A 15,209-nucleotide genomic window follows, 5' to 3' on the forward strand; every position below is an offset into this window, starting at 1 on the left:
CCCATCTTTTTTTTTAAGAAAATAAAAAGTTAAAACTAGAAGTCATCCTAAATGGGCAGTTTGAATATGTAGAACTAAAAACCCAAACTGAACGGATAGAACATGTTTGGAAGGCACCTTTGGAGTTCAACTCATTGCGGTTGGCTTCATGTCTCTTCGCTGAAGATTTTTAACAAGCAACGTAGAATTGCTTTGAAAGTCCTAAATCTTATAGATGCAGTCTTACTTTTTTTCAGTTGGTGTAATTAGATTTTAGATCTTTGTAGAAAAGTGCAATGGACTTGTATACTTTTCAATTCTCGTGGCAAGTCTTTAAACTTACAATAAAAAGAGCAATTTACTGAGGGTATGTATGCAATTTTTAAACACCACGTAGTCTTTAGCATTATTCGAAAGAACTTTATTACAAAGGTTTAAGATTTGATTGCATCAATTGTAAGGTTTGGTACTCAATTGTATTTTGCATATGAGGCCGAAGATTGCGGTGCACTTTTCCCAATGAGAACGAGGTTCTAGGTTTTCCTTTTTCCTTGATAAATCAATCGAGTCCGATCCGGTGCTTTGTTTGTCTTTGCTTTTCTTTTTTTTCTCCGTCGATAATTGACTTTCTTGACTTCGAAGTTAGCACAAGATCAATTAAGATTGTTGTTAGTTCAAAAAAAAAAAATTAAGATTGTTGATATATCCCACACCGCCAGTTACTGGAATTTTAACTGGCCCTTTTGTTCATATGGCGTTCGTCCATGGATTAACTTAAGCTTTTGGTTGGGCTTTGAAATATGTTGTCGAAGTTTGGTTTCATCCTAGTGTTATTATGCGCGTGCAGCACTCTATTCCTCAATTCACATGCTGTTCTTAGATTTGCACGTGAAATGGGCGTTAAAAATTCTCGCATGCTGTTTAGTCGATTCGCCTAGATGTCTTGCTAATACTGCTATAACTTCTTTTCCCGGAGATGAAGCAATGACCATTAATGTATCATCGTAACTAGGGAGATTTCATCCCTTATCTCGGAACTGATAACGTTCGAGGAACACAGGCTTACAATATTCATCGTGCTGTGCTTCCAATCAGATTTGCATGTGAAATTGGGGTGTTGGTATCAATTTACCGTTAGAATGGCAAAACAATTTTCCTTAGAAAGGTATTATTCGCCAATGAGCGTATGAATCACAACCTAACTGCCTAGCCCTAAAAGAATTAGAGATGGTGCGCTTCATACGAGGGCACACTTAAAGGAATAGAAACGGAGAGATGGTGGGTGTTCTCCTTGTCTCTGCTGGTTGAGTTATAGTCGTCTTTCTTGTTCATGGTTGCTCCACAGCTGGTAAGGGTCTATTTAGTAACGTTTTTGTTCCTAAAAACTATTTCTATTTAGAAATAATTTTTTCTATTTTTGTTCCCTAGACGAGTTTCTGAGCAAAAAAACGCGTTTAGTAACTGTATAAAATTTCTATTCCTGGAGTAGAAAAAGAACATAAATGCATTTGATAGGACACTAAAAATTTCTACTTTCAATTTTTTCATTTAATTATAAAATTGTTGGTAGAGACTTAATAATTCATGTTTGGATAAAATTGGACTAGAAATAGAATAAGAATATATTATGATATAGAATTGGATGACCTTAATGCAATTATAAAGAAAATTACTCTTTACAGACAAAGTAAATACCGAGTGGTGGTCAAGGAAATTGCAGTTTATGAGACTTAACAATTCATGTTTGTATAAAATTGGACTAGAAATAGAATAATAATATATTACTATATAGAATTGGACAACCTTAATACAATCATAAAAAAAAATTACTCCTTATAGACAAATCAAATATCGGGTGGTCGTCGAGGAAATTGGAGTTTAGGTTGTAGGATTTTAGGTTTTGAGGTTTTGGGTTTTGGGTTTTGGATTTTGGATTTTATGGTTTATGCTTTGGGGTTTAGGTTTTAGAGTTTTGGATTTGGGGTTTTAGAGTTTGGGTTTAGGGTTTGGGGTTTAGTGGTTTAGGGTTTATGGTTTTAGGGATTCGGGTTTTGGGTATTGGGTTTGGTATTTAAGGTATAGGGCTTAGGGTTTGGGGTTTATGGATTAGGGTTCGGGGTTTTGGGGTTTAACGTTTTAGGATTTAGGGTTTGGAGTTACGATTTTAGGGTTTAGGTTTTAGGGTTTCGGGTTTGGAGTTTTGGGGTTTAGTGTTTCGAGTTTTGGGTTTAGGATTTGGGGTTTAGAAGGTTTAGGGTTTGGGTTTAGGGTTTTAGGGATTTGGGCTTTGGGGTTTTAGAGTTTAGGGTTTCGGGTTTTTCATTTTAGTGTTATGGGAGGGTTTGGGTATTGAGGTTTAAGGTTTTGGGGTTTAGGGTTAAGGCTTAGGATTTTGGGATTTAGGGTTTGAGGGTTAAGGTTTAGGGTTTTAGGGTTCAAGATTTGAGGGTTAATGTTTAGGGTTTGAGGGTTTAGGATTTTGGGTTTTAGGGTTTAGTATGAAAATATCTTGTGAAAGAGGGAAGGCCGATCGTGTTTCTCTATTGTTTCTTTTTTTGTTCAGTAAACAAAAAAGTAGATTTTTTTACTGCTTATTTCTCTTCCATATTTATTACCAAACCACTTTTTCTGTTCTGGAGAAAAAAAAAAACTAACTGACGTTACTAAACGGATTTCTGTTCTTTTTCTGTTCCGGAGAACAAAAGAATAGAAAAATAGAGAAACAGAAATGTTGCTAAGGCTGCGCATGACAACGATTCGTGCCCGGAACATTCTCGCTCATAAATGATTCTTTTTGATTCTGTGCCCGGAATTAATTCTGAGCATTTTAAGGCGTTTGTTAACGGCCCAAAATTCCATTCCTGGAATAGAAAAAGAACATAAATGCGTTTGGTAACGCCACAAAATTTCTTTTTATTAACAATATTTTTAAATATTTTAATATTTCTTTCTTTTTTTTCTTTTCGTTTTTTCTTTTCCTCCTTCTTGGCCATAGCCTGCTCGCCGGCCATGACCGGTAAAATTTTTATTAATAATATTTTTGTTAAAATTATTTTTTCTTTTTTTTGGCCATGGCCTAGTCATCGGCCATGACCGGTAAAATATTTTTTTTATTAATAATATTTTTTATTAAAAATATATATTTTTTATTAAAAATATATATTTTTATTTTTTTTGACCATGGCCTGGTCGCCGGCCATGGCTGGTAAAATATTTTTTTTATTAAAAATATATTTTTTCTGTTTTTGCCATGGCCGATCGCCGACCATGGCCGTAAAATATTTTTTTATTAACAATTTTTTTTATTAAAAATGTACATTTTTATTTTTTTGGCCATGGCCTGGTCGCTGGCCATGGCCGGTAAAATATTTTTTTTATTAAAATATTTTTATTAAAAATATATATTTTTTCTTTTTTTGCCATGGCCTGGTCACCGGCCATGGCAGGTAAAATATTTTTTTTATTAATAATTTTTTTATTAAAATTTTTTTATTAAAAATATATATTTTTCTTTTTTATGGCCATGGCCTAGTCGCCGGCCATGGCCGGTAAAATATTTTTTATTAATAATATTTTTTATTAATAATATTTTTTATTAAAATATTTTATTCTTGTCAGATCCGGCGAGGGCGGTCCTTGGGCTGGACATTAGAAGCTAAATTAAAAACCAAGAAAAGGAAGAAAAAAAAATTGATTCTCAAAATTGTTCCCAGAATCAAGAAGCTGCTTTTTTTTTATTCTTGATTTTGCTCCAAAACTGATTCGGGGAACAATTTTTGACAAAATTGTGCCCAGAATCAAAAAATTAAACGAACGCATTTATGTTCCCAAACCGATTCGGGAACAAAAGAACATAATCAAGCCTGTTTGGCAAGTTGTCATGCGCTGACCCTAAGAAGCCCTAACTCGTCGTAGTACTTTTCTTGGATGAGCTTCTCTTGGATGCGTTTTTTAAGACGCTAGTCATTACCGGATCATATTAATGTAGCATATTGTTGGCTTCATCAAGAGGGGTCGTGTGGTGGTAGATCACCGGTCTATGGTGGATCGACGCTGAGGTGAGTCGATGATAGTGGGTCGGTCACGGAGGGTGGGCGACGGTCATTGACCTACCATAGCTGTTGTAGTGGCTAAGCGAGAGATGCTAGCTCCCAATTACTGTAAATTTAGTTTGTGCTGCAACATCTTTGACCCTAAATCGAGGGATCCCATTCGAGATGATTTTCAAATCTGAGTTTTAGGTACGTTTCCTCTCAAAACCTGATTTGAAAATAAGTGTGCAATGTTGGCGTGCCCTCAAAGTTTTCAGTGTTGTTTGAATATCGATTTCGTTTATTTCGCGAAAAATAAATAATTTAAAAAATACTTTTTCTTTTAAAAAAATCGCTCATATCATTTTAAAAAATGAATAAGCGATAAATAACTTCATTTACAAAAATATTTGGACATAATTTATTGTTGATAATGAAAATATTTCGCACTCTCCATGGCAATTAAAGCGGTTACAGCACACCATAGAGGATCCTAAATTAGAGTTTGTCCGTAAGGGAGGGGATCTAAACAATTGTACATCATGCAACAAGAATACGAAGCAAGGAAACTCCATGAAATTAAACAGACTGGTCTAATCTTCAACTGCACAGTTTCTGTAATTCCAGCATTCCGATTGCTACAAGACTGACCAAGCTAAGTACTTCTCAATCAAAGGCCATTCTTAAGACCACCTCTTTCAATGATAATCAGATTGGAAACTACACTTTTGAATTAATTACGCAAAAACGAATGCTGCCCTCCATCGGTCCATCAACTTCGTGCTCCCTTCGGTCCCTCTGCTGATGATGCATCAATTGCCTCCACAAATCCTAATATTCTTGAGATGACAGGACTCCTTCGACACTATTATTAATGTACAAGAAGGATGATGAGGGCACTATGAATCACGAGCTTGTGTAGCGCGACGACGAATCAGAGTCTCCACTTCCATGAGATGATTTCCTGGATTGTGGATCAAACGCCGTTACCACTGGTGGGGATACCGTGCATTTGAAACCATTCGGGCATGTGGAATCTCTCATACAAGACTGGCCGTACATCTCTTTGCAGAGAAAGGTGCTTGAGTAGAGGAAGGAGAACCACCAAAAGCTTTAGATAAAATTAACGAATGTCAGGAAGATATTATCATAAAATTATGGAGATGGTAATGTTTCTCAATCCATAATGGAAGGATTTGAAGAACCTGATCATCATATGGCTGTCCAGCTGAGAACGGGACGCACGGTATTCCATTCAACGGTTGCAGCAAAAAGCTAAATGGGTTGTTGTCCACAATAACTATCCGAGACAAATTTTTTGATAAACAAGATAGATCCTTCACGTGTTCCCTATATTCCCTGTGATTCAAGCAGAGTGCAAATCTTGTTAACAAATCTGGTCAAGTCCACCAAGCTAGTAGCCAACACCAGGCGCCCATAGTAAAGGTAAGAATTTGAACTTCTGGTTGATGCGCGCACGAATTGATATATCAGACATACAAATCGAAGCAGAAGGTCCAGGGCAAGTTTGCTAAATGTATACCTCCCCTGAAAAGAAAAGGAACATCTAACAACATTCATATTACCTGATAATGGTATAAGCACATCACGATACGTGTTTTCCACTTCAAGGAAGTTAGCGGAATCATTACCAATATTCCAGGTCTTTTTCTTAAATCTAAACATACCATTTCAGGTTTAAGAACTACAGTAGTCAGATCCTCCAATGCTTACCCAATATATTCCTTATCAGTAAGAAAAAAATGGAAGTACACGGAAGTGTCTTGTATTGCCAAAAGTCATACAAAAAAAAGATGTCATCCTTCAACATGATTCTTTCGTATTTCAACAAAGGTACCAATGTTTCCAGAAGTGGACCGACATGAAGGTTGGTCATGCTCGCAGTTCATGATTTAACTGATTCAATGCATTGTACTGCCAGTTAAATGTATCATGTCAACATGATTTGTGTGATACAATTTATACAAATAGTAAAGCAATAGTGAAAAAGCATGCCCAGTTATAAGAGCAAAAATTCCCACATTTGCATCTTGGAAAATAACATTGAAATCCTGCACAACTCCTATTTTGTAGGTAGCCATATAAACCATAAAGCCTTTACCGGTATTGAAGAGTTATCCCACATCATCTGAATAAAGGGTTTCCATGGGCCTTATATACCAGTAGTCTCAATCCACTTAATGGCTTAAGCTTTTGGGTCGGAATTCTAACGGTCAGTAACAATTAATATGGTGTCAATAGTAAGCAAAGAGAACCTTAGCTAAAGTGGAAGTCTCATGTACTGCTCCAAGAGGGGAGGGGTTTGATTCTCTTTCCTTTCCCATTCCATTTCAGTTTTTGCATAATCAAAAACCAATATGTAGGTCAAAATGTGTTGAACAGTCTGCCCATTTACTGTTGTTGCGGGTCAAAACCAGTTTGATCAGTTATTTTACAGGAACAGGCTGAAGATGAAGCAGAAGCAGACTTAAGGTTATTACCCAATCCAACCAGGCAAAGCCGCCATTCCGGTCTGCTTCAAAAACATTGACTATACAGATTACTATTATCACCGGCAATACATTTTCATGCAAGTTATCCATCAATTGTCAAATTATCAAATCATTACCAGTTGATAGATATCTCGAGTCAATTTAAGCAGCACGGTTACTACGAAGCTAAAGGCTGGCATCCAACTCTCTAACACATTTAAAGATTTCTCTTTTAATTTTAGATGTACAAGATCTTGCACATTCAAATAATTCCTTATTGGCCATCCTTTTCCATAAATGCAGTCACGGTTTCTCAAATGAAGAACATCTATGCAACCTCTTCCTCCTCTATAGATGCAAAAGTAATATTATTTTTGGGGTAAACCTAGTCGTAGAGAAGATATGTGACGCAAACATTGTAATTCTCTTGTCCCAGATACTGCTCGTACGTGATGAAAACAATGTTAACACCTGTACCTCGACTTTCGTAATTCCCCACTATTCCAGTTGAAAGGTTGTCTCATAACAAAACCTCAAGCTAACAAATCTATCCGTCAGTCGGTGAATTGACACTGCTCCAACCTCATTCATCGTGCTTGTAGATCAACCAAGCTACATAGGCCAACTAGATCCATTCCCGTGATGGGAGTGTTGGGGTTGAAGCAACAGCAAAACTTCTGTGAGTAGCAACATTATATCTTTCGCTCAGTGCAACTCGCATTGATTCATATGATCAGTAATCGGCAGGGACACCACTGCTGTGAGAGACTGAAGAGAATAATCTCTCGTTCTGGATGAGGAGAGAACTTGAATAAAAGAAAACTTTTTGGGGTGAAAGAGGGAGTATGTTTTCCACCTGATCCTTAACACTTACCCCACTTAGCACCAAAATTGGTTCAGGCTCAAAACGTTGAAACATGGTTTCTGACAATAGAAGTAGCAAGTTTTAAGTAATTTGCACCAACTCCCCTAGCTCTCAAGTGAGATCTATGATCCACAGGCTAACATAATATGCAACAGCAAGCAGCTATAGCGTTTACTAGCCACAACCAAACATAACCTTCAAAAACCCACTATCTTATGAACTTCAAGAGAATAGTCTGTAGACTTTCATGCTAGATGAACTGCTTTTCCAAGTTGGAAAGTCTTGTACTCTAAGCTAACAACACATCAAAACTTCGACAGCGTCTTATGATTCAGACCTTAAATCCAGTTTAAGATCGAAACTTACAAAGACGAAGAGACATTGCACATTTGGGCATAATTCGTCCACAAATCCTTTACCTTTTGCAAACCTAATCATTTGCTTATTTTGTTTTTCGAAGGCAACGACTTGCAGATAACTTTCATTTGTCCATAGTTTCACAAGTCATACATCAGATTGAGAAAAAAAGAGAGAGGATGAGGTTAGTCCTAAGCCAGAACTGATCTCCTATCCTTGAATTTCAAGTAATTCCTTTGAATGCAATCAATAATCAGCACAAACCACTTAAAACAGAATTTACATTGTCCTAAGTGGAAATAACAGGATATATAGAATATGCTTACGTGCTGACAGTCGAAGGGCGATAAAGACGTTCTCCAATCACGTTGTCTTTGTCTATTCTGTCCACAAGCGGTCTGGCGTAATCTGCAGGGAGCCCAAGTAGTTAAGCTAATGGACAAATTCACGGAAGGACGACAAATAATAGGAAATTGATAAAAAAAATGGCAATACCTTCAAGACCCGCGGTAAATAAAATAAGGTTTGCAAATTCACTGATCCTTTTCAAGAACTCATGCAAACCAGGGCGTTCAAACACCGTTACGTAGTTCACTTTTGGTTTCCCATCACATTCCTAAAATAAGCAAGTACTGCATTAATGACATGCTCAAAAGATTCCCATCACAATCCTTTATTAAGCAGGTACCACATTAAATACATGCTCAAAAAAATTGGACTATGAGAGAGAGAGAGAGAGAGAGAGAGAGAGAGACCTTGTCGGAAGATACACATTCCAACTCAAACCACTTCAATCCAGCTTCTATTGCTTGAGCACGGATAATCTCAGGCAAGCTAGACGTTTCATATGCACAGACTAGGGTCTCGTCTAAGTCGAGAACGATCTGCATGTGGATAAAGACCCAATTAACCTATCATTCTCATGAAATAACCAATTTCTGTTTAAAATCCAAGTAATGTGTGTTAAACCATACTCCAAACTCGACATCAGCAAGAAATGCAGCACATCTCCCCTAACATCATCTCTCAGAAAGCGAGACTTCGGACTATGGAGAGTTCAATCCGATGATCAATACTTACATCTAGGGTCGGAACAAAATCGAAAAGCAACAAAGCAGTAATTGTGATGATGTCAGTGAGGTTCACAAAAAAAAACCCATTACCAAATTATCACAGTATATGCATCTTGCTAATCGAACACATCCTGCACCGTGCGTTACAAAGTGACAAGCAAACATTAAAAACTGCTAAAAACCCGTTTGAGAAGGTTAAGAAAGGAAGTTGAAATCGAGATCTTCCGACGACAATTCAAAGCTCCTTACTTGAGTATCAATTCACTCAACCCCATCACTAAATGGCTCCAAAATCTTCTGAAAATTGAAGCAGCAATAACCCAAACAGGAGAGAAGAGAAACCGCCCAAGCAGCCATCAATACTCGCAATACTCACTGACAGCAACTAACCCAGAAACCACCCGACGCCGGAATCAGCCGAAAAAGGACAAAATAATGCCGAGATGATGACACAAGAAGTTGGAGTACCGTGAGCCTCTCGACGGCGACGAGATCGTCATCGCCGGCGACGCTGACGTCGCTGTCGGACCCGGCGTGCTCGGCCGCCGCCCGCCGCCGCCGCCGACGGTGCTCTCTGCTTCCCCATTGCGCACGCGGAGAGCGGGCACGGCCGCCAAGCGTCGTCGGAGATGTACGTGCCCCGGTCGATGCAGGTGTGGCGGGGCCTCGTGAACTGGCTCGCCTTCTTCTTCCAAATCTTCCTCCAGTAACTGCGCGGCACCCCGTCCCTCGCCCAGTTCCTCTCCTACATCGGCCTCCGCCAATCCTTCCTCTCCACCGCCGCCGCCGCCCCCCACCCCTCCTCCCCCCCCGCTGCCGCCGTCCCCGGCGTCCTGCTCCCCGCTGTTCAAGCCCTTGCCGGTCGTCGAGATTCCCCTCCAGGATTCCTGCCCTCCCGAGCACGCCGGGTCCGACAGCGACGTTAACTACATACAACTCATAAATCAAGATTGATATCTAGAGCAACCTTACTCATTTCCTCGTGTTATTTAGGGTTTAAATTTCATAATCTCAACTTTGTCCTAAATCCCGTTTCTTCGTTGCCTCGTCGCCCAAGTTGTAGTCTCTTGGAACCAGTATTCATCTGCTCGTCATCTGTCTTGTGAAGAGCACTCGTGTGCTGATGTCGTGATCGACGCAGATGCATCCATGCGTTAGAAAAAATCCAAAACCGAACGCACCAAATGAGAGCGGCGAGACACCAGCTCCGCCAAGCCGTTGACTCGCTGTACTCTCGCGGGCGCCCGACCCCTGAGTCCTACACTCGTCTGGTGCTCGAATGCGTTCGTGCCCACGATGTCGATCAAGCCAGGCGATTGCAATCTCACATGGAGCTCCACTCCTTTCGACCTGACGACACCTACTTACACAATCGCCTCCTCCACTTGTACGCGAGGTCTGGCCAGCTCGACGATGCCCGGAAGCTGTTCGACGAAATGCCCAGGAGAGACGTTTTCTCGTGGAATGCTATGCTTTCGGCGCACGCTAAATGTGGGTCTGTTGGGGACATGTGGGCAACCTTCGATGAGATGCCTGTACGCGATGGTGTTTCCTATAACACAGTTATCGCGGGTTTCGCTGGGAATGGACAGCCTCAAAAGGCTCTGCAAGTGTTTGTGAATATGCACGAAAATGGGTTTGCGCCAACTGAATATACTCACGTGAGCGCATTGAATGCCAGTTCACAGTTGCAGGGTTTGAGGCTGGGAAAGCAGATTCATGGCAGGATAGTTGCTAGTAATTTTAGGGGCAGTGCGTTTGTTTGGAATGCGTTGACTGATATGTATGCTAGATGTGGTGAAATTCATTGGGCCAGGTGGTTGTTTGATCGCATGGTTGATAAGAATGTGGTTTCATGGAACACAGTGATTTCTGGCTATGTGATTAATGGGAATCCGGATAAATGTGTTGATTTGTTCCGTGAGATGCAATTGACTGGTTGTAAGCCCGATCAGATTACGGTCTCCAATGTCCTCAGAGCCTACTTTCAATGTGGACATGTCGTTGAAGCAGGGAAATTGTTTGATGAGATCAGAGAGAGAGATAAAATTTGTTGGACGACAATGATAGTTGGTTACTCCCAAAGTTCAAGAGAAGAGGATGCATTGCTGCTTTTTTGTCGTATGCTGTCAACAAATGTGCAGCCCGATGGTTTTACCATCTCTAGTGTGGTGAGTTCCTGTGCCAAATTAGCATTTTTGTGTCTTGGTCAGGCTGTGCATGCGAAAGCTATTCTTGTGGGAGTTGATGATGATCTGCTTGTTTCCAGTGCTCTTGTTGACATGTACAGCAGCTGTGGAGTCATTGCAGATGCTCGGTTCATTTTTAATAGGATGACTTCTAGGAATGTTGTCTCTTGGAATGCCATGATAGGTGGTTATGCACAAAATGGTCAAGATCTGGAGGCCTTGAGACTATATGAGGAGATGCTGCAAGGGAACATGAAACCCGATATTATCACTTTTATAGCTGTTCTTTCATCCTGTGTTCATGCCAATCTGATGGAACAGGGACAGAAGTATTTTGATTCAATCAGCAAAGTACATGGGATTACGCCAACTTTGGATCATTATGCATTCATGGTCAGCCTCCTTGTTCGATCAGGCCAGGGAGATAAAGCACTGAGTCTCATCAAGCAAATGCCCCATCAACCAAATAGCGTAATTTGGTCCTCTATTTTGTCTTCATGTGCAACAATGGGCGATATTAAACTTGGAAAGATAGCAGCAAGCCATTTATTTGATCTTGATCCATGTAATGCTGGACCATATATTACACTATCTAACATGTATGCAGCTAATGCCAGATGGAAAGATGTTGCATCTGTGAGATCTCTGATGAAGAACAGAAATGTCAGGAAAGTCGCAGCTTACAGCTGGATTGAGTTCGATAGTAAGGTCCACAGATTTGTGTCAGAAGATCGTTCTCATCCAGAGACAGATCAAATTTATGAAGAACTGCACAGATTGATAAAGAAACTACAAGTGGCTGGCTTTATTCCTAATACAAAGTCAGCACTCCATGATGTAGCTGACGATGAGAAGCTTGCATCTATAAGCTACCACAGTGAGAAACTTGCTCTTGCATTCATCTTGCTCAAAAACCCTGATGGTGCAATTCCCATACGAATAATAAAGAATATTCGTGTATGCGGTAACTGCCACATGTTTATGAAATATGCATCTGAACTTATTGGGCGCCATATAATCTTGAGAGATTATAACAGATATCATCATTTTATTGGAGGAAACTGCTCTTGCAATGATTGCTGGTAGTAAGAATTTCTGATTTTCAATTTTCTCAGACTGACGTCAGATGGTTAAGTTGCAGCTTTGTGGTGGATGGTCTGTTTGCAGCAGGAGCCCTTCGACTTGTTGAGATGAACTGAGCCAAGAGCTAGATGCAAGATCCTTTTCATTGGGCTACCAACAATGGATCATCTCGTTGAAGGTTCAGTTGATCATTTCTTTTCTCTTGGAAGCTACAACGAGGTGTTGGGGCTCTTCAAGCACCGGACTGATCTTCACTAGATGAGTCCATCCCCATGCCAATGCGTGCCGACTGATTTCAGGCACACAAGGCTGCTTATGGGAATGATCTGAATAGAATGTGCTAACATCATAATTCAAAACCAAATCTTGAGCAAGAATGACGAACAAGCTTATCAATTGAGGAACCCCAAGCAATTCATTGTTAGTTTATCACATGGTATGTTTGTAGCAAGGTGATAGCATCGCTACTAGCTTTTGAGACACAAATGCAGGCAATGTTAGCGGAAGCAGCTATTGTATGTGATGGGATGCAGAGTGAGGTCACTGGATAGGTCAACACTTCTTCACTCGGTGATTGTAGATTGTTCATGAGTTACGCTTGATGCTTATAAGCTCGGACCTCTGGATATCGTACAGACAATCTTTTGTTAAACAACTTAGATCAAGAGGAGCTAGTGACACTGGTTTGTTCTGGTAGGCAATCAAGTATACACTAAAAATAGGTTACTCCTCTTTCTCTGTAATGGTTTATTTCTATGTATCAGGTCCATTTCAAGCATTTAAATGAGGAGGCGAGGTCCATCTTAGGTGGTGGACTGGTTGGAATAGTTGGTCTGCTGCTTAAGTGGCCTGAAGGCTAATGTGCTGGAGACCCTGTACTGCAACCATGCGATCAAACAATCATAATCGCCACAGTGTCCTTGAGAGGGGTCTGTCCATTTAAGTCGAAAACTAATCCATATTGGCAAACGACATCAGTGAAACAGGTGGGCCCTTGAAGGCGTGCAGAGTGGGGTCAATTGAGCATGTTAATGATACCCATGAGAGTTCCTGAACTTCTATACCACTTGGATACATTTTGAAATATTTAAGTGGTTGAGTAGTAACTATAACAAATTTAATGAAATGGAAGTTATTGTTGTATTGCTGTATCGGCAGGAGTGAAAATTAAGCTGGTTTTAGACATAGCCTGCACTTATTGAACCTTAGCGGTTACTTGTTGGTGGCCACTGAACCTGCCTATAAAAGCTATTAAGGTCTTGTTTCCTAAGAATACTCTGATCGAGATGGGAGTTCTCCAAACTTTGCGAAACTTCCTTGTGAACTGTTATTGGATTCTCATCTCATCTAAAGAGGAAACCTCTTACTATATCATCTGTGTATCTACCCATCTATACAGCAGTGGGGTTGGTTCTTGGCAGCTGCTGTCCCTTTGTCAAACAGAGAAAGGAAAGATGAGAATATGGGGGCAACTTGAGAGAATTTCAGGACACAGGATTTGCAGGGCTCTATTCAGTTATGGAATTTTGAATAAGGTAGGCAATAGCATTGTCTGGGCTTATTGACCATGTAGTCAATGGAAAAGGCATTGGTGGGGACAGTGGGCTGCAAAGCCTCTGATGTAGCGATTTATGCCCTCCCTTGTCACTTAGCATGTGTTTGGGTGAGGTATTATCTACTACTGTTTAGGCCTAATTTCTATCTCGACTTAATATCTCCTCAATCCTCTTTGCTGACACCTCATTGATCCTCAAAATAGAGATAGAAGTTAAAGTAGGGATTAAGTCACCATATAGATGTGGCAGAAAATGAGCTAGGTTTCTTTGAAGAAAGAAGGCATTAGTTAGCTAGGCACTTTATTTTGTTATTGAAGGTTGTCTGGACCGATGTCTCTTGCAAATGAAGCTTCCTCGGGTCCCTTAGTGATAGCAAAAGAAATCATCATTATGCCTTCTTTTAGCCATGAAATGTTTTTTATATTTAATTCTGTTCGGCTTGGAAGGTATTTGTTTAAGAGTTACATTTGCCTGATCCTTCTAATTTCATTACCATGTCTATCTCTTCCCTTTTCTTTTTCTTTTTTTGTGTAAAAGAACTATATGGCAGATGTTGGTTGCGAGGATGTACCATTGATGACCTCTTCTCTTATCCTGCGCTTCTTCAATCTTATCAACTTTGGAACCTGTGTTTGTAGTATAAAAAGGGATTGTTGGTATCCCCTGTGGTACTAAAAGGATTGTTGCATACACATGCCTTTCTCGTATACAACTAGATGTGCTTCTTCTGAAAGTTTTAGTTTCGTAATGCTGACTCTGGTTTTCAATTTGTTCAGGGACATGAGTTGACATTGCGTCTCCTCTACAGATTATTTGGGGAGGCTTAAGTGGAACGTGACTTTTTCTCTTCTACAACTGCTTCCTCTTCATATGAATCACTGCTTTTGAATGTGGTGGGTGTTCATTCAACTATATTGAACTCCTGCCTCCATTGCAAACTTTACGAATTTATTTTTCTCATATGCAGGCAGAAACACTGAAAGATACAACCACCCGCCTGGGTGGCGCTGCTGGAAAGGGCACTCTTCTTCTCGCAAAAGGTTGAGTGTTCGAATCCCGGGCGCCGCAGGGTGACTTAACCGGTGCACGTGTGTGGTGGCTAGCACGTGTCGCCCCCAGGGTTTACCTCCCGGCTGTCGGCCGTGCGGGGGTTCCCTGGGTTACCAAAAAAAAAAAAAAAAAAACACTGTAAGATACTTTTCCACCTTCTGACAAATCTCTAAGCAGATTGCTTGGTGAAGTTCCTTATCTTCCGCAGTCAGTTTTGAAATTATTAGGTAGGTTATGTTCTCCTGGCAATCTGGAAAAGTCCGAGAAGGAGCTACAAGCTGGAGATCGGTTGACTCGGTCTGAGTGCTGTTTGGAGTCTTATCTTGCTCCGCCCTCCAATTCGAGATTCTTGCTTGAAAATCTCTTTGCAGGTTTTATTTATGAACACAAATGTCTTGCTTTCTTTGTTGCTTCTGCTCACGGATCACATTTAGGTTGTGATGAAACTCTCACCGTAAATCTCACGGATCACATTTAGGTTGTGATGAAACTCTCACTGTAAATCGCCTGCATTCCACTTTCTTTGAATTTTTC

General features: G+C 40.2%; 2 protein-coding genes across 4 annotated transcripts; one reads left to right on the forward strand and one right to left on the reverse strand.

The window, feature by feature from the left end:
• Positions 1-4,584: 4,584 nt before the first annotated feature.
• Positions 4,585-9,773, reverse strand: LOC130139530 (uncharacterized). The gene is made up of 8 exons (XM_056316709.1): positions 9,765-9,773; positions 9,437-9,723; positions 9,266-9,371; positions 8,480-8,608; positions 8,220-8,340; positions 8,051-8,132; positions 5,216-5,369; positions 4,585-5,121 (listed from the first exon to the last, which is right to left on the reverse strand). Exons 1-8 carry the CDS (start codon positions 9,771-9,773, stop codon positions 4,987-4,989), a joined length of 1,023 nt encoding a protein of 340 aa, XP_056172684.1. The 3' UTR covers positions 4,585-4,986.
• On the forward strand, positions 9,342-14,518 carry LOC130139457 (pentatricopeptide repeat-containing protein At4g21065-like). 3 transcript variants are annotated; one of them, XM_056316441.1, is made up of 3 exons: positions 9,342-12,505; positions 12,603-12,752; positions 12,834-13,273. In XM_056316441.1, exon 1 carries the CDS (start codon positions 9,982-9,984, stop codon positions 12,070-12,072), a length of 2,091 nt encoding a protein of 696 aa, XP_056172416.1. In that variant the 5' UTR covers positions 9,342-9,981; the 3' UTR covers positions 12,073-12,505; positions 12,603-12,752; positions 12,834-13,273. The 3 variants fall into 3 exon arrangements, with proteins under 3 accessions (XP_056172416.1, XP_056172418.1, XP_056172415.1); XM_056316443.1 differs by lacking the exon at positions 12,834-13,273 and adding an exon at positions 14,402-14,518 and having other exon boundaries at positions 9,342-12,752; XM_056316440.1 differs by having other exon boundaries at positions 9,342-12,752; positions 12,834-13,274.
• The last annotated feature ends 691 nt before the right edge of the window (positions 14,519-15,209 follow it).

Source organism: Syzygium oleosum, unplaced genomic scaffold (assembly GCF_021117445.2).
Source record: "Syzygium oleosum isolate NSW1041296 unplaced genomic scaffold, Sole_v2.1 Sole_v2.12, whole genome shotgun sequence".
Taxonomy (NCBI): Eukaryota; Viridiplantae; Streptophyta; class Magnoliopsida; order Myrtales; family Myrtaceae; genus Syzygium; species Syzygium oleosum.